Genomic DNA, 19,583 nt, shown 5'->3' on the forward strand with positions numbered 1-19,583 from the left:
AACACATCCAACAGACATGAAACCAAGATTTATTAAAATATCCTCATCATATTTACATTTGGAAGCCATGAATGCAGTTCTCTGCAAATTCCAAAAAATAGAGTTCTATCTCTTAAAACAAATTAACAGAGGTATCAACAGATTAGGATAAATATAATCTATCACAGAGATAGGATTCTTTGAATAGACAATCTACATGTTCTAACCAATATATATTATGTACAAAAATACACTTGAGATGGTGACCAAATAGTGTCAAGGAGAAAATATATATATAGAGAGAGACACACACATAAATTTTCATTATGTACAAATCAATATTGGTTCCTTCATCCTTTCTTTTTAAAAATAAATACTTCATTTGGTTGCAAATGACATTTACAAATCCAACTAATGAACATTTCTCAGCTTTGACAAAATTAAATATGCAAACAAATTAGAAATACGTATTTTTAAAAATTTAAAGGGGAAAAGATACCTGAATTGAATTAGCTTATTACGTTAAAAAATATCCAAGAGCATGTAATGTAAGGTTTCATGCCTTTAAAGTGCCTTCTCATTTCTCAAACTGTCTTCATTATTGTTTAAAACCCTTTAGGATTGTATCTATAGATTGATCTAATATTTAATTAAACAGAAAAGCCAAGATGTTTCCAGGTCAAAAGACTGACTGCTTAGGACATGCTTATACTTTCTTTTTAAGCACTTTCAAGAGTGTAACAGTTACCGTTGATCTGAAAATACCACAAATTGTCAACATCCTGATCCAGATTTGTGTAGCTGTTTGGATCATGAGTGGTAGTAAGAATGGGGTGGCAATAGAAAGCCTATGATTCAAACTGTTTGCACAGAATTAAGTCAATTTGTCCAGCAGCACAGAAAAGTTACTTCGGATTCAAAAATTTGGTTTTATGCCTCATAGATGGTGACCTGGGCAGATTTATAATTTATCAAAGAATGGTCCCTAATTAGACGGTTTTAAAGTATGATCTGAGAAACTGAAAAGGACTAGAACCTTCCCCTCAACCTTCTTAAAATAAAGTCGAATAAATGAAAAAGAAATGTATTTTCCATCTCTTTTATGGATTTTCCCCTCTTTGCCTAAGTGATGAGGTGATGCTGACATTAACAAGAGGCAGCCACAGCACTGTGTCTCACTTGGTGACAGCAAAGCACCCCGTCCAAAGGGCTGGGGAGCAGCACATTGGGTTTGAGGGGACGGAGGGGGTAAACATGCTGGGTCCTGCAGAAACTGAAAAGGTAAAGGCAGGGGAAAAGCTATGGGATTTGGAGGAAGGGGGGGCCGGAGCACAAGTATCGAGGTGAGGAAAGTCAAACGAAACTAGGTGCCAAAATGACTTTTGGACAGGCGTAGAGAAAACAGGAAGACCTGTGCACAGCCAGCCTCATCAGAATGATTCTGAAATGTAAGAGTCATCTCAGCAAGCACAGGCCACTTTCACTACAGTACCTGCTTTTCCAGCACACTGTCAGCCACTGACGAGTATAAGATATTGAGCGCTCTCATTTGCCTCATACAGATTCCTGGAGCTTCCCCTGAAAGGCTGCCAATGACACAAGCATGGCAAAAATCACCAGCCCCCTCACAATGCATTGTATCAGCAAAACATTGCCTCTTGGCCCTGTTCAAATATTCCTTCCTCCCATCTCCTGCTCTTCTCCCACAGCCCATCGCTTGCAATGTCCCAAGGCCATAGGAGACACATAACCGCATACATCAAATGCATTTTAGGAAGCAGCATCTGGGGTCCAGGGTGTCACTAAGAAAATTAAGCCCTAAAGGACTTGAAATAACCTCCATTTGTTAGGCCTGATTCCTATTAGGAAGCTGACTGATTTCACTTAGGTTCTGGGCATGCAGCTTGATGCTGATTTTCCTGGCCAAAGCACGATCCCCTAAATCAAAGTCCAGGGCACCCTGCTTCCCACGCTAGTCTAAATGAAAAATCAACGAGAGGAAAAAACTATGGTGAATCAGTGACATGTTTTCTCTCAAAAATTATTCAATTTCTAATTTTAAAAGTTTCTGCCTTTTTAGGAGTATCTTAGATTGCTTCTTTAAAGGGGAGTTCTTTTTTCTTAATGCTTATATTTGCTGAAGATTGTAACTTTTGCTAACAGTAGAGTATTTTTTGTGCCTTGAGAAACTGAAGAATTACAGAATTGAAAAATTAATGATTTCGTATAAACCTATCCTTTTGCTGCTGGACCCCAAAATCCCATGTGTCACTCCGGACAAATAGGAGAATTGCACCACCTTCCCCCTCATTCACAGATTTGTTTCCAAAGGAAATGGATATCTTTGGAGGATTACGCAGAGTGCGGTCTCAGTGGGGCTGAAATCGCCTTTTTTACACCTTGTTGGTCAGATATGAAAAGTAAGATTACAGTTGGGGACAAGATGCCAAGAAGAAAGGGAAAAACAATGAGCTGTTTATAGTTCACTCAAACCCATCTAAAATGTAATGATTTTGAATCTCCTTCCAGTCTCTAATTGGGAAGAGTAGTACAATTTTCAAATGCTCTTTACCCATTTTTATGCATTGCCTAGAAACCTGGAATTCAAAATCCATCCCAAGAGTTACCAGAGAGTTGTCTGTTCCTGAACACATTTATTGTCCATGCCATAGGGAGGTAGAGAGCAATTTCCCTAGATACTCAGATGTCTATGCGACTAGCCTTTCATTTTGGAAAGCCGACCCAGATGAATAAACAAAAACACACTTGTTTCACGAGACAAGAATAGAAGTAAGCTCTGGAAGAGGTCTTATGCTTATACTCAGTATAAGCATAAGATAACATAATGGCGGCTCTCACTATGTGTGGGGAGGAATATTCATTCTCTCGTATGACATCCTTACAGTTTCAAAGACAGAGTAGAGTCCCCCTTGGTATCTGCACAGGTAGAATTTAGGGAAATGCTCAGCTACAAAATAGCCTAAATATATTAGAAGCTTGTTTACTCCATGGAGAAGAATGCCAAATTCTTTGGAGGTGAACTTCTGGCTGGAAATTATGGGCTCATTTGCATTTTGCTAGCCCAATGCTATCAAATTTCACACAAAGCATAAAGAAAAAACTAGCTCACAGAAGTATTTGGATTAGCTTTTAGAAAAAGAGGCAGACAGGTGTTTGAGAGAAGATTTAAAAAAAAACAGAAAATTTTATGAGCATAGATGGAATGCAGAAGGATAAATTAATGGCATTAGCTACAACTTTCCTATTTAAAAAAATGAGATTAAGTCTGTCTTCCCCAGATCACAGAATGGAAATGATGTTTATGAACAAGTACTTCATAGATGTAATATGCAATGACGTTCAGAGTTCATCCGAGCTCTAGACTGAAGTGAACCATTAGAGGAGACGATGACAAGGAAAAGGTTTTTTGTGTTACTGGTTATCACCAGGCTGGTTGAGAGAGGGGCTGGAGTAGAGGGGAAAAGAACCTGATAAGCTCTACTTGAGGACAGCTGGCCTGCTGAATGAGGCTTGATTTGCTTCCTTAATGTCTCTATTGGTAGAAGCTGCATGGGGGCTTTGAGAGACAGAGTTAGCTAGCTGCCATTTTAATATCTTCACGTTTCCAATTAAGTTGTCAACTACACAAATTTCCCAAATGCTAGGTTTATATCACAGTGTTGATTAAGAGTCTTGGCACAAATAAGGCTACTGAACTGGCTTCACGCTTGCATGTTAAAATGCTCTTGAATTCACTACTTCCCAGCAAAGAGTCGATTTGGGAGGGTTTGGTAGATTGCCCACTCCTCGGGAAGGAAAATAAAGAATTGTGAAACTAACATTCAGTGCCTCTAATAAGGTGTCAACAACCGACGGGTGTGCAGCAACGCCACAAAATGGGCCTCTCGGTCACATACAGCTGTGAGTAACAGAGCCTAGTTATGCCTGGATTCAATTGCTGATGGGGTTATAAATACTGTTAGGCAAGTCTGCAGCAGCCAGCTATGCTGAGGCCAGTTTCTGAAGGTGCTTTTCTTTAAGTGACTTTTGCACCAACAACAGAGAAGTTTCCAAGTGGCTAGATTTCTCTATAGGTAGAAAATGTAAATATACCCAACAAGTAACTAGCATTTTGGAAAGGCTAAAAATGATTCAGAGTTTTCAAATATTGAATACTATCAGTGTGGCTGCAAGACTTCTCTTGTGTTGCAGACTTCTTCATGATGACAAAGTAGCTGACATGAATGAGAGTTCATTTCTTTATTCAGTTTGCTTTCTTCAGCTGAATTGTTCCTAAAGGTAGGATATCTAATATATGAAATGTGGTTTTGACGACCTTCCAGATGTTCCACACATTTATCAACTGCTCTAAAGAGAACCCAGACTAAGGGTGTTGTAATGGTCTGGCTACTTCTTCCATTGGATCACACTACTTCTCCTTGTATGTGGCTTTTAAAAAACTATTCAGGGCAATCCTACACTCTTTTGAATCCACACTCTAAAAATTGCCTGGTTGAGGCAAAAGTCTCAAGTAGGCCACAGACAGCTCTTACTCTGTCCACACTCATCAGCTCTCACAGCTGTTCCAAGTTTTTGTGCTCAGGAATTCCACAACACTGGAATTTACAGTATGTCCATTTTGTGTGTGTTTTAGAAACTAATAAACTAATTTGTGGATTACCAAATCTGCTGATGCTTTTTCTTTCCTTTCCAGCTTTCAGTCATTTTTTTTGTTTTCTGATGAGAACAGGCAGAATCAAAGAAAATTATGCACAAATCTAAACTGCTTTATAAAATGATATATTTGATATTTGGATTTTTTTGGCGGGTGGGGGGAAGCTATATATTTTGGACTTCTTTCCTCTGCTCAACACAGAAAGCCCCATGTTGGTTTTATCTTTGTTTGGGGGAGGGAAGAGTACTACAAAATAAGCCGATTTAAGATGTTGGGGAATGAAGAATTTTCCCTGTTAACATTACAGTCTGGTTACTGGGAAAGCTCACAGGTCTGCACTGCTAATTCCCCTTGATATTCGGATTAGATGCTGTCTGTCATGCTGCTGCGTGCAATGCTGTGTGCAATGATTTGTGTCCATGACATCAGGCAAAGGAAAAGCAAAAACGAAAGTGAGAAAATGCAATATTCATGAAAGCAATAATTAAAATGAAAAGGCCCCCATTGCATACAGTATAATCTATGGAGAGATGTACAATCCCAGGCCAACAGGCAAATATTTACCAAAAATAACACATCTCTCCTGCTACGTCCAATCATGGTCCTTGCAAGAACCATAGCAATGACTTCCATATCTTGTGGAAGGTTTCCAATACCACCACAGAGTTTTATTCCTTCCTTCAGTTTTTCCAGTTTCTTCACCAGCAGTATATAAGCTTTTCATTTAGGAAATGCCTTTCCTTATGGTTCTTAGGAAAAAAAAAAGAGGTGCCAAAGGGGGCCTCAATACTTGTGCTTATTGGGGGACAGGCAGAGGTCCAAGTCTAGCACCCAATCTGGCAATTGGTTCCTTGACCATGCTGCCAGTTTGTTTTGGCTAGTATACCTTTCCACCACCGAGTTTCCTTATTCTACTTCCCAGATTTCAGAAATACTTTTTTTCATTATTCCTAAGTACTTGCAGTGGGCATTTGAAGAGACATCATAGGTGTCAACTCAAGGATTCAAAAGGCAGCAGGTCCATCATCATCATGATCATCTATTTCTGCTTGGCTACACTTTTCCCTTTCCGTGCCCCTCCCCACCCCGATTGTTAAGCTGCCTCTCGTGTTAAAAGCCACACAGCGCACCCCCTTCTAACCTGATCTTTGACACCTCACAGGCCTGATGCCTTTTACCTGACATGTTTATACCATGCTTTAGTGTAATATATGATATACTTGTATGCTGGATGAGGATTGCAGGTTACTCATGCAAGAAACCAAGCTGTGATCCAACCAACTATGCTCTCAGATGTAATGACTCTTGGCTAGGAAGAGATGATGTTGGTTCTAAGTCAAGGTTTGTCAGAATCTGGCTACTAAAGTTGGGTATGAATATCTGTTTAAACATAGAGTAGCAACACTGGCCACTCTCCCTCTAGTTTGGGGACGGCTGTGCTTAGAAAAGCCACTTACACCCGCATGCCTAAAATGCTCAAGCTGCGTAAGCGGTGCACTAACCACTTTCTCTCCATGAAAAGTTGCATTTAACATCATCTCAGTTGCATTTTAGGGGGATTATTTCAAGGGGCTCCAGGTTGTTTTAGATGGCCCAACTTGAACAAGCTCTTGCAAACCTTTACTGAGCATCAACTTACGTTAGAAACAAAGGCTGTGCCAACACCACAGTACATGTGTGAACTTGGGAGGCGGCATCCAGATACAAAATGCAGGATTGAAAATGGGTGAGAATAATGGAGATTCTGACCTAGTGTCTTGATACAATAACTTACTATATTTGAGTAGTGTGACAGAATCACCAGGTTCCCCCAACAGAGCAGGCAAAGTACAATCTTTAGAAATAGGTATTTTACTGCCAATTTTGACTCCGTCCATGTGGAATGAATCCAACTTGGGCTGCATTTGTCTATCACATTAAATGTTTCCACTCCTCCTTCTTCAGCATTGGTTCCCTGAGAGCATGTTCTTACAGGGTTGTGTGGCCATAGTGACAGTCCTGTTTACTGTCAGTGATTTTCTTGTGAGCGTCTTCCTTAGAGACCTGAAGTGGACCACAGTGACTCCATTGAAAGTCCCTGCTGCTCTTGTTCATCAACTCTGTGGGTACCCATGAGGATCTAGACGTGATCTCACTGAACTCAAAGTTGTCCCCAAGGACAAAACAGGCACTTTTCTATTGCACGATAATACTAGAAGGAATGTCACAGGGCACAGGATGACTGTAAGTGGAATTTGTTTTAAATCAATGAATTCCTTAGATTTTCTTCAGCGTTAAGTGAAAATGAACAGAAACAACATAAGAAAGCAGCATGAAAAGTTTCTTGCTCATAAGCAACTCCTTTTAGTAATGGAAGTTCTTTACCAGCTTTTTGGTCTTGCTGGTCTCATCTCTTATTTTGAATCGGAAAAACAAAAACAAACGAAAAACCCCAACCATGCTCCCATTTTCCTTTCTTTTGAATTATTAGAGAAGGTGGTTAGCACCTGAACAAATATGGCTTCTGTGATTTGATTTGATCCTGACTGCATTATATTAGGATATAGTGCTGATTTAATTAGCTGACTATATTAGGGGGTCCCTGAGGGGGCTGATGATTGGCAGGCAGTCCTGGGTGGACACTCAGGCACCTAGCAAGTTGAGAGGTTCTGGGAAGAGCCTGGGTTAAGGGGCAAGGCTACAGATGGCAGCCCGATCAGGAAGGGTTTTAAGGTTCTCACCCCCCTCTAGACTGTCCTCCACCAACTGAAGGAGAAGGCTTAGACCTCTTTCCCTTCAGGGCCCAAAATGGATAGTCTTTGATATTATTCTCAATTCACGTCTAGTCCTTTCTCTTCTCCTCTCACAAGATAGATTCAAAGAGAGGTGGCATAAGGAAAAAAGTGGCAGGGGAGAGATCCAAGATCATTTCCCTTATGACTCAGGGGTACTGGTCTTATGGGCTCCCAGGGTCAGAAAGAGCTGCCTGTGTGTGATATTCCACTCAAAGCTTAATATTAATGTAATAATCTTCTTTTCATTTTGATGTAAAGAACTTTTTTTATGCTCTTAATTTTTTTGACATCAAAGACTCTTGCTACAGCCTAGGTCAAAGGCCTGTTGGTTGAGGTCATGGTGAAAGACTGGAAGTAGCATTTGCTCTCCCGTCTGGAAACTGCCTCCTGAGGTTGGTGGGAGAGGTATAGCCACATGCACACAGTCCCAGAACACGATGCAGAGCTGAGCTCAATGTCACCGTGGTCTTATCCACTAACGAACAGTGTGAAATGTCAAGTCTGCTGTTAGTGGATCGCTTGCCCAAGCAGGTACTTTGACCTCCAAGCCTGTGTGGCTTGGTTATCCCTGTTTTTTCCAGAAGTTAGGGTGCAGAATTTCTGCTGGGCAAGGAAACCACAGCAAGCTTCTATAAAAACAAAAGAATGGGTCTTGCTTAATAGCTGATGTCAACTTCTTGTATAATTATTTCTTTTCCACCCATGTATAATTCCATCTTCTATCCTTTCCATTATATGAATAACAACAACAACAACAACAACAACAACAACAACAACCAAATAACCATTTCTCTCTTCTGGAAAATACATAGTCTTGGGCCTCTTAAATATAGTTTTGGTAAGCTCCACATTTTTGGTGAGAAAGGTGCTTCAGGATCTTCCTGGAACAGGATGAAAATGAAGATCAATTGTCAAAGCAGCAGTATGTAAAGATCAAGGCTTAAGTTCTTGCACGGCAATTGTCATAAAAGATCCTTTTCTTCTGTCACGAGTTTATATATATCAAGCTTTGGTTAGAAAGCTTGAAATCACCGCTTTTAAAGATACTTGGAAAATCTTGGTATTTCTTCTGGTCCTGTAATGGAGTGACTCTGGACCTCTAAAGAGACAATAATCAATATTCCTGCAATGGTCCTGTAAACAGTTTCTCATTGTTCCTGTGGCCTAACAGGGGACTTCCTTAAAAAGGCACGGGGTGCTCACTGCAATGACCTCAGAAAGAGATGAGCAAAACAAACATTTGGTGACGTATCTTTCAAGAACTTCCTGCAGCACCGGTGTTGCAAAGGACCATGAAAGAAAATACATCGCGTTGCCATCATTTTCATATGTCTCTGTATTAGTTGGTGGTCACACTGGCTTCCTTCTGACGCAGTCTTTCCTTCTGTTTTTTGAGGGGGAAAAATGAGTTTATTATCATTCTTTTTTCTAAATTTTTATCTTTCTCAGATTTTGGTAAATTTCTCAAAGCGTTGGTCTAAAATGATGAATAGTGTTGTACTCAATGCCCAAGAAATGCGAGTCATTCTATCCCTCTTTCCGGAAATCCTCAGTTACCTACTCCTCCCACCCTATTACCGTTACTTTCCAAAAACAAACAATGAATAACCAGCTAATCAATCAACTATATCCACCTAAAATACTGACCTTTCACCATGCTAGGCTGTGCTGTTCTCTTCCTCTGTGACAAAGGTCCTAACGCTGCAGTGTCACTCAAAGACTCCTCCTACCCCAATGCTCAGTCTATTCATGGAAATAGGGAATGCCTATGAAATCGTTTCTGAAGAGGCTAGATATGAAACAAATCACCATTTCCAAGTTGAAACCATCTGCACACGGTCAATTTGGCAATACTAAACAAAGGCCGTGTAGAAGGGAAGATGAGCAGATTTAATCCACACAGCAGGGAGGAAGCTCCTATTTGCCATGGATGTTCTTCTCTGCTCCCCCAGAGGTTCCTTCCTAGGGACAGCCTTCTAAAGAAGGACATCAAAGTGCACTGGCAAGATATGAATACAAATAAGAAACCACACAACAGAACATGGGCCCTCACTGTTTCTAGGACTTCAGAGGAGTAAAATACTAAGCATAGTGAGAATGGGTCTGTCTGTTTGAGGTGGGCAAATAAAAGGCTAAAAAAAAGAAATGGAAGAGGTGTACTGTTTTGCACAGAGAGGCCTCTTGGGAGCAGAACCTCATCTGCTTGTGATCTATGAGATGCGACGCACTGAGTTACTAAACTGGCCTATGTGTAAACTTACGCTGGTGATTTCTAAACACCCATCCTGCGTTTGGATCTCAACTTTGACCTGTGAAGTTGAATAAGGAAATCAGTTTGCAAGCTCTTGCCTAATTTCCACCCAAATAAACAACAACAAAAGACAAGTTGAAGATCACAACTGGGAGCTAACTCACAGTGGAGGTCGCCTATTAAAAAAATTTCCACACTAAACCCACTGACAGGGCTGAATCCATTCTGTGCCTCTAGAAATAAGGTTTGGCTGTAAAAGTTAAGACAGAGGCCCAAACAAGAGGGCTGGTGAAAGGGGTAGAAGCTGACCAAGGAGGAAGACAAAAATCAGGGTTGAGCTCACTGCCACCAAAAATCATACAAGTGCAGGTAATAAATACGTCATCAAATGGGCACAGAGGATGTGCCCATTAGGGGGGGAGCTATGTGCTCTGACTGAGGCTTTCCCCGATCGAGTCCGATGACTCTGACTTCCCCACTTCTCACCCAACATTCATTTAGCTCCTGATAGGGTTGTTATGAGAGATACCACAATCAATCAACGTAAAAAATCTTGCTTTAATAACTGAAATTTCACTTAGATGGCCAAAAAATTTTAAGTAGCTGGCAAATGGTACAAGTACCTGAAAAGGATAAAAATGAGTAGCTGTGGGACACTAGGAGACAGAGAAGGTAGGGTCTGAAAATCAAACTGAGGAGAGTGTTCTCTTGAAGAGAGAACACTCATTGCTGTTCTCCAGGGTAGGGCCAACTAATGCTGCCAAAATTTGTAATGACAAGAAAAACAGCTAACATTTTTAAGCTCTTATAATCAGGCACTTTGTACATCTCTCAGTTTCCTCAAGGTAACCCCAAAGCAAAAGCAGTATTATTTCTCTCTTTTTACCAAAAAGAAAGAAGCAAAGTGATTTCACTCAGGTTTTACAACCAGTAAGTGGCTAAGCTGGGATTTGAACCCTAACACCTCGCGTTCCTAACCATTTAGCTATTCCGACTACTGTTTCTAATGTATAGGTAGAGCTACATTGTGAACCTTCCCGAATGGGACTATGGAGGACAATTTCCCCTCACAGACTGACTCCAAGTTTCGAGGCCAGGGAGGATGCCAGGCACCAAGACTCTGTGCCAGGTTTTTGTTATCCATTTGGGAAGTGATCCTAGGTAGGCTGTATCTTTTTGCATCTCGGTTTTCCCAGTTATCTAAAGAGCATAATCTCTACCCCTTTCTTAAATGCCTCAACATTTTGGGACAAAGGCGCTTTGGGATAAGGGGGATGTCGGCACGGGGTGTGGAAGGGTGTAAAATGGCAAGTGACTAAATTTGCTCCACCAGGAAACCATCTTTGTTGAGTCTGCTGGGAGAACACAAGAAACTGTGTTTGGCTCCTCGCTCCCTGCTCCCCTATATTCTTTCTTACCTAAACTAATCTGCGATGGGGACTGAGAATCTGGATACTGCTCATTCCTCTGAGTTTTGTCCTTTAAATTCAGACACATTCCTGGATACACCTCAGTTATAATGAAAAATCTTGAGGTTAGGCTGAAAAATGCATCTCACCAGACTAGCTGTGGGATTGATTTTCTTCGTCTCTACTTTCTTCTCTGACGTCAACTTGCTGACGGATTCCTGAGCCACTTTCAATCTGAAATCAAAACAGGGAGGGGGGAGGGAGGAGGAGGTGAAGAGAGGAGGAGGAGAAAGAAAAAAAAAAAGGAAGAGGCCAGGTTAAACAGGAATCCAAATGCTTTTGAATTTTAACCAACTGGCAGTTTGGAAATACAAGGAATGGTTTCTCAGTGCCTTTGATTATCAAATTCAAACACTAATTAGGTGTGAAGGCATGTTTTCTATGTTATTGAAACTGACTTTCCTTCACTGGCTGAGAGGCTCACATAGATGACTTCAGAAAGTCTGTTTCTGTGACCAATGCAGGAGCGCCTTCTGATCTGGGGAATACTAGATGCATACACTTTACTCTGAGTAGACACTTACGTGGGCTCTCTGGCTTGTGATCCAGTCAGCAGATAATAGACAACTTTGAAAACTCAAGTTTGAGGAAACATATGAAAACTACAAATATTAAAATATACCAATTCATATCAAGAAAGTGAAAAGACAGGGGCGCCTGGGTGGCTCAGTCGGTTGAGCATCCGACTTCGGCTCAGGTCATGATCTCACGGTCTGTGAGTTTGAGCCCCGCGTTGGGCTCTGGGCTGATGGCTCGGAGCCTGGAGCCTGCTTCCGATTCTGTGTCTCCCTCTCTCTGCCCCTCCCCCGTTCATGCTTTGTCTCTGTCTCAAAAATAAATAAACGTTAAAAAAAAAAAATTAAAAAAAAAATAAAAAAAAAATAATAAAAAAAAGAAAGTGAAAAGACAACCCACAAGATGGAAGAAAATATTTGTAAATCATGTATCTGATAAGGGACCTATATTCAGAATACACACACACACACAGACACAGACACACACACACACACACACGGAGAACTCCAATAAAAAGGCAAACTGCCCAATGAAAAAATAGGCCAAAGATGACATATGGAGGCTACTAAGCCGATGAAAACATGCTCAGTATCATTAGTCATCAGGGCAATGCTAATCAAAACCATGAGATATTTGCATATCCCCTAGGATGGTGAGAATTAAAAAGAAAGTAGCAAATGTCAGAAGTATGGATGTGGAGAAACTGGAGCCCTCAGACATGGCTGAAGGGACTGCAAAATGGTGCAGCCACTTTGTCAGTTTCTCAATATGGTAAGCATAGTTACCAAAGGACCAAGCAATTCCATGGCTGGGTATATAAATATGGATGTATATCTAAGACAAGGAAAATATATGTTCATACCAAAATTTTCATATAAATGTTTATAGCAATGTTATCCATAATGGCCAGGGGTAGAAACAACCAAAACAGACGAACAAAATGCAGTACGTTCACACAGTGGAGTACTGCTGGGCCGTGAAAAAGAGTGAAGTGCTGATACACGCTACAGCACGGATGAACCTCAACAATCCACAAAGCACACGATTCCACTTATAGGAAATGTCCAGAGTAGGCAAATCTACAGAGAAAGAAAGCAGGTGAGCAAGTAGGAGTCGGCATGGGGGACAGTGGGGATGACTGCTAATGGGTTAAGGGGTTTCTCTTAGAATTAGGTAGCTGTGATGGATGCACATACTGGTGAAGATACCAAAAACTACTGAATTGCACACTTTAACAAGGGTGGACTTCATAGTATATGAATTATGTCATCAAATTTGCACATCCAGCAGTCAGATAATGTCAACTCTTACTGAGGCTGTGGGGAAAAGGGAACCTCTGCACAGTGCATTTAGGGAGGAGTGGAGATAAGTATAGCTGGCTCTGGCAATACCAGGTTTAACTGAGAACATGCACTCCCTACGAGTCATCAATTCCTCTTCTAGGGAGATAACCAAATGAAACCTTCGTATACAGACACGGGGCTTTCTCTGGAGCAATATATGCAATAATGAAAAACCGGAAACAACCTAGTGATTATGTTCATTAGAATAATGGATAGATGATAATAGCAAGTAATAGCAGCTAACATTTATTGGATGCTTGCTCGGTACCACGTACTACTCTACCTGCTTTATTTGAATTAAACCATTTACTTCTCACCCAGCCTTGTGAGGTAGGTATTTTCACTATTCCTATTTTACAGGTCCTGACCCCCATGCAATGCTGCTTATATACTATACTCACTTAACGGAGTATGGTACAACTGTGAAAAGGAATAAACCAGATTTACAAAATCAACAATTACAGATACCCAAAACATGATATTGAGAGAGTGAAGAGTTCTGCAGAGTGATACAGCGAAGAGGCCATCTAGCATGATGGTCAAGGGCTCGGGCTCCAGACCGTGATGGTGGGACTAATTCTTAGCCCCACCATTAATCAGCTGTGTGACCCTGGGCAAGTAACCTCTCTGTGCACCTTCATTTTCTAAAAGGAGGATAACAATAACAGTGCTTCTGCAAAGAGTCATTGAAAGGATGGAGACTCTCTCTTGCGCAGCTCCAGGCACAGCATAATCACTCACTATAGGTTTCCTACTGTTGTTACCAAGCATGCAGTCTGCTACACTGTGCACATATGTAAACAGTACCCGCAAAACCATATTGTTCATAGATGCCTGCATGTGTGTATAAACATACATACAAACATCTGCCTGTATGTATACAGAGACTGGAAAGCCACTCACTGGTTTCATGATAGAGTTTATCACTAGTAACATGGAAGACGAGAACGGCATTGGGAGGTAACATGTCAAATAAAATTTCACTTTTATCTGTAATGCTTCATTTTTTAAATTACAAAATATTGAATATGTGGCAAAATGTTAATAGCTACTTCCACGTGGTGGGAATATGGGTGTGTTGTCTTTTGTATGTTTCTTTATTTTCAAAATTTTTTCAAAAATATTTTTTAAAGATTAAGTAAAGATCCAGCAACACAAACATCAAAAAAATTGAATGTGCTTTTTCTTTAGGGCCTCCAATAAAAATCTTTTGCTTAATATTACTCACATACTTGCTTAATATCAAAGAAATAGTTGAGTGCCTTACTTCTTTACTTAGCTAATTTTACACAATTTACTTAAAACACATGGTTAGTAATCCAATCTCTCTGCCCACATGCACAAGTTAGTTACGATGAATTCAACATGCTGACCTGAGCATCAGAAAAGAAATAAAAATGAGACAAAGATGAGTCGTGATTTATATAGCCTAAGAAATATATCTTCAGAGCTGCCCAGGAATGGGCGCTTCTCAACGCTGACATAGGTCTGAGTGTATACGCCACACCACGCACTAAACATTTGTGTTTGCAGCAGTAACTAAGACTGTACCCGCACAAGAAGAGAATGCGCTGAAAGGATCAAATCCAGGTCAGACTGCATTGGAGACTCCTACTAGTAGGGCATTTGCAAACCAAGATGATGGTGCTGTAATGAGGTCCCAGTTTGCAGAATCTTTTCTTCTTGGCTTCTCTCCAGAAAGATGTGCTTTCAAAAAGCACACCCATCAGTGACTGTTTCAATGAAATGGTTTGGAGTTACTATTTCCCTCCATGCCCCCTACCTTCTAGGGAGCTTTTGGGGGTCATCTTTTGCTTTAGTAGTTCATTTTCCCGTTGAGAATTCTGTTCTCTTGCTTCAAAGTTGGGCTTCTACCATGCTCCTGCTTAGCAATGCCCTTCCCCAATGCCCAGATCCCTTGGAGCCTCTCTCCATGGTCTCTGGATGTCGGGGCAATGGTAGCGGTTGGGGGTGTGGAGGCAGGAAGGAGAGGAGCCAACCTAAGGTTCTTTCCCCACTGCAAACCTTTTACTACTGGTCAGTGGCTGCTCTGTAGACTACAGGCAGTCACATACACCCTGGACTTCCCAGGACAACTCTGATCTCAGTGATTCTACCCTGCTCTTCTCCAAACAGTCGCCTTCCATTTTATCATCTCCTTTTCAAAGGGGATTCTTGAAAGTCACAAAGGATTGGGAGAAGACACAGCTTAGTGCAAGGAGCTTCAGCATCAGCTAGACTTGATTCCAATTCTAACTCTGGCAGTTATTAGAAGACTTAGAACAAGTTAATCGATTTTTCTAAATTTCAGTTTCAGTTTCTTTATCTATAAAATTGAGATTAAAATCAACCACATCTTATTATTGTGAAGATTAAATGAATATATGCAAAACAGTATACCAGGTATAGAGAAAATGGTCAATAAAGGATAGCCATTATGGAATCTCCCAGCATAGAGGTAAAGGAACTTCTTAAGAATGCATGGCAACAGTTTCTGACTACACGTGAAGTAGGTGGTGTTATTCACAAAGTATTATCTCACAGGAATATCATTAAGATGTGTCCTGAAAGCAAACCAAAGAATTCACTCTAATTTTTCAGATCTGAACACAGATTCCAAAAGTCCTATCTAGAAGCTCAACTTTGGTGTAGGTATGGCAAAAATTTCTCAACCAAATAAAATAAGAGAAGCTACAGGCATACCTTGGAGATCCTGCAGGTTTTGTTCAACACCACTGTAATAAGCAAATGTTGCAATAAAGAGAGTCACATGAATTTTTTGGCTTCACAATGAAAATTAAAGTTACGTTTACACTATACTTCAGTCTATTGAGGGATAACATTACGTCTAAAAAATGTACATACCTTAATTAAATAATACTTTATTGCTAAAACATGCTAACCATCTGAGCTTTCAGTGAGCTGTAATCTTTTTGCTGGTGGAGGGTCTTGCTTCAAGGTTGATGGCCACTGACTAAGGTAGTAATTGCTGAGGGTTGGGTGGCTGTGGCAATTTTTTAAAATAAGACAACAATGAAGTCTGCTACATCAACTGACTCTTCTTTTCATGGATGGCTTCTCTGTAGCATGCAATGCTGTTTGATAGCATTTTACCCACAGTAGAACTTCTTCCAAAGTTGAATCAAATCCTCTCGAGCCTTGCTGTCATTTTATCAACTAAGGTTACATAATTTTCTAAATCCTTAGCTGTCATTTCAACAATCTTCACATGATTTTTTTCAAAAGTAGATTCCATCTCAAAAAAACACTTTCTTTGCTCATCCAAAAGAAGCAACTCCTCATGTATTAAAACTCTATCATGAGATTGCAGCCATTCAGTCACATCATCAGGCTCCACTTTAAGTTCTAGTTCTCTTGTTATTTCCACCAAATTTTCAGCAGCTTCCTCCACTGAAGTCTTGAATCCTCAAAGTCATCCATGAGGGCAGGAATCAACTTCTTCCAAACTCCTGTTCATGTTGATATTTTGACTTCTTCCCATGAATCATGAATGTTCTTAATGACATCTAGATAATGAATACCTTCCAGAAAGTTTTCAGTATACTTTCTCCAGATCCCTCAGCAATCTATGACAGCTAAAGACTTATAACATATATTTCTTAAATAATAAAACTTGGAAGTTGAAATGACTCCTTCATCCATGGGCTGCAGAATGGATGTTGTGTTAGCAGGTATGAAAACAACATTCATCTCAGTGTACATCTCCATCAGAGCTCGAGTGACCGTGTGAATTGTCAACGAACAGTCATATTTTGAAAGGAATCTTTTTTTCTAAGCAGTACGTCTCAAAGGCAGGCTTAAAATATTCAGCAAACCATTTTGTTAAAAGATGTGCTATCATCCAGGCTTTGTTGTTCCATTTATAGAGCACAGGTAGAGCAGATATGGCACAGTTCTTAAGGGTCCTAGGATGTTCAGAATGGTAAGTGAACATCGCCCTCAACTTAGAGTCACCAACTGCATAAGCCCCCAACAAGAGAGTCAGTTTCTGCTTTGAAGCCAGGTACTGACTTTTCTTCTCAAGCTATGAAAGTTCTAGATGGCATCTTTTTTTCCAACAGAAGATTGTTGTCTACATTCAAAACTTGTGGTTTAGCATAGCCACCTTCATTAATGATCTCAGCTAGCTCTTCTAGATAACTTGCTATAGCTTCCACATCAGCCCTTGCTGCTTCACCTCATACTTTTAAGTTATGGAGATGATTTCTTTCCAGAAATCTCATGAACTAATCTTTGCTAGCTTCAAACTTTTCTCCTGCAGATTCTGCACCTCTTTCAGCCTTTATAGAATTGAAGAGAGTTAGGGTCTTGGTCTGGATTAGGCTCTGACTTAAGGAATGCCATGACTGGTTTGGCCTTCTGTCTAGACCACTCAGACTTTCTCATAGGAAACTGACACAGAATCAGGGTTTTAGAAATCACGTGGGAAGAGACTGAAAAGCAGAGGTCTTGCGGTGTGATCAACTTCAGAGGGTTTAAATAAACTGAGATTCAGTTTTCATCAGCCACAGGAGGTTTAAGTAACTTTGAATTCAGTTGCTAACATTCTTAAATGCAGAGACTTCACATAAGAAGTCAGCGTTCTGACCTCTCTTACACAACTGGAAGGCACAGCAACAAAGAGTGGCATCTCTGCACCTCAGCCTCTCAGTGTGTGGCGCTTCCTGTCACTTGCTGGCGTATGGCAGTCCTGAGGTGGTCAGGCGGTGCCATCTACCAGCTTGTCTGCACAGATGACTTTCTTACACTCAGTGCACTTCACTCATTGTTGCTGCCCGCCTGAACTCTCTAAGCCTCAACGTTTTGGTTGGGAGACTTGCTGGAAGGCTAGTGTGACAAGTCAGGGAGTCAAGGGATGAGATCCCAGACTACTGAACCAGCCTTCTAATTGATCTTCTTCCCCCACTCCATCCTACTGATGAGTGCAGTCTCAATTGGTAATGCAGAACTCTGAGAATGTCACTTCCCTTCTTGAAACCTTTTAGTGACTCTCAATCAACTATAGCCAGGGTTAGCAAAGGTTTTCTGCAATGGCCAGAGAATAAATATTTTAATTTTTTTTTGTAGGACAAGTTATTTTTCTTTAATATCTGAATCATAGCTATATCCCAGACAATTCCAATATAGATCATTTAGGCTAGATAAGCTATATATTTAAGATATATAAAATCAAGTTGTTGATTTTAAGAGTATGTTGTCTTTTTAAAAACATTTTTTTATTGTTTATTTTTGAGAGAGAGAGAGACAGAGACAGAGCATGAGTGGGGGAGGGGCAGAGAGAGAGGTAAACACCAAATCTGAACCAGGCTCCAGGTTCTGGGCTATCAACACAGAGCCCAACATGGGGCTCGAACCCACAAACCGCAAGAGCATGGCTTGAGCCGAAGTTGGACACTTAACCCACTGAGCCACCCAGGCACGCTGAGGTACGTTATCTTAAAAGTATAGTCCATCCAAGGGCACCTGGGTGGTTCAGTTGGTTGGGTATCTGGTTTCAGCTCAGGTCATGATCTAATGGTTTGTGAGTTCGAGCCCTGTGTTGGGGTCTGTATTGACCACTCAGAGCCTGGCGCCTGCTTCAGATTGTGTCTCCTTCTCTCTCTGTCCCTCCCCAGCTCATGCTCTGTCTCTCTCTCTCAAAAATAAACATTAGAAAAAAAAATTTTTAAAGTATAGTCTATTCCATTTTAAGGCTGATCTATAAAGTGGAAAAGAATGCAGAGTGTTAGATCCTTTTACAACAGCTGAAAGATAATCAAAAGATCAGTGCCTCAGATTGTGAAAGGGAATTTATATTGAGTTTCTCTAATTTTTTCTAGGTATTTTCATTTTTTTAAGTTTAATTATTTTGAGAGAGAGAGAAAAAGAGAGAGAGAGCAGGGCACGGGGAGAGCGGGAGAGAGGGAGAGGGGGAGGGAGAGGGGGAGGGAGAGGGGGAGGGAGAGGGGGAGGGAGAGGGGGAGGGAGAGGGGGAGGGAGAGGGGGAGGGAGAGAGGGAGGGAGAGAGGGAGGGAGAGAGGGAGGGAGGAGGGAGGGAGGGAGGGAGTGAGGGGGAGAGGGGGGGGGAGGGAGAGAGGGGGGGGAGAGAGAGAGAGAGAGAGAGAGAGAATATCCCAAGCTGTCAGCACAGAGCCTAGCATGGGTCTCAGTCCCATGAATCACGAGATCATGAACTGAGCCGAAACCAGCCAGGCGCTCCAAAGTATTCTCGTTTTTTATTTTAGTTCACACATGATGTTACATTAATTTCATGTGTACAACACAGTGCTTCAACATCTCTATACATTATATTATGCTCTCCCCAAGTACAGCTACTATCTGTTACCATACGATGCTATCACAAAGCACTGACTATATTCCTTATGTTGTGCCTTTTATTCCAGTGACTTACTCACTTCGTAACTGGAAGCCTGTATCTCCCACTCCCGTTTACTCACTTTGCTCATCTTCCCATTCCCTCTCTGCTTTTTGCCATATGATTTCTGCGACTGTTCAACTCTGCTGTTGTAGTGTGAAAAGAACCATTAAAACAATACATGAACGAACAGCAGTGCA

General features: G+C 41.0%; 1 protein-coding gene across 8 annotated transcripts in view; it reads right to left on the bottom strand.

Moving 5' to 3' along the window:
- Window positions 1–19,583, bottom strand: part of FMN1 (formin 1) — a 425,066-nt gene that overhangs the window by 139 nt on the left and 405,344 nt on the right. For 5 of the 8 annotated variants that reach the window (XM_078448455.2, XM_078448453.2, XM_078448448.2 and 2 more), the window contains one exon: window positions 11,238–11,322. In XM_078448455.2, coding sequence (XP_078304581.2) covers window positions 11,238–11,322 — 85 coding nt within the window. Of the gene's footprint in view, window positions 1–13; window positions 8,813–11,237; window positions 11,323–19,583 lie in introns of those variants that run through there. The other 3 variants (XM_078448454.2, XM_078448452.2, XM_078448456.2) reach the window with 1 other exon arrangement.

This window comes from Panthera onca, chromosome B3 (assembly GCF_046562875.1).
Source record: "Panthera onca isolate mPanOnc1 chromosome B3, mPanOnc1 haplotype 2, whole genome shotgun sequence".
Taxonomy (NCBI): domain Eukaryota; kingdom Metazoa; phylum Chordata; class Mammalia; order Carnivora; family Felidae; genus Panthera; species Panthera onca.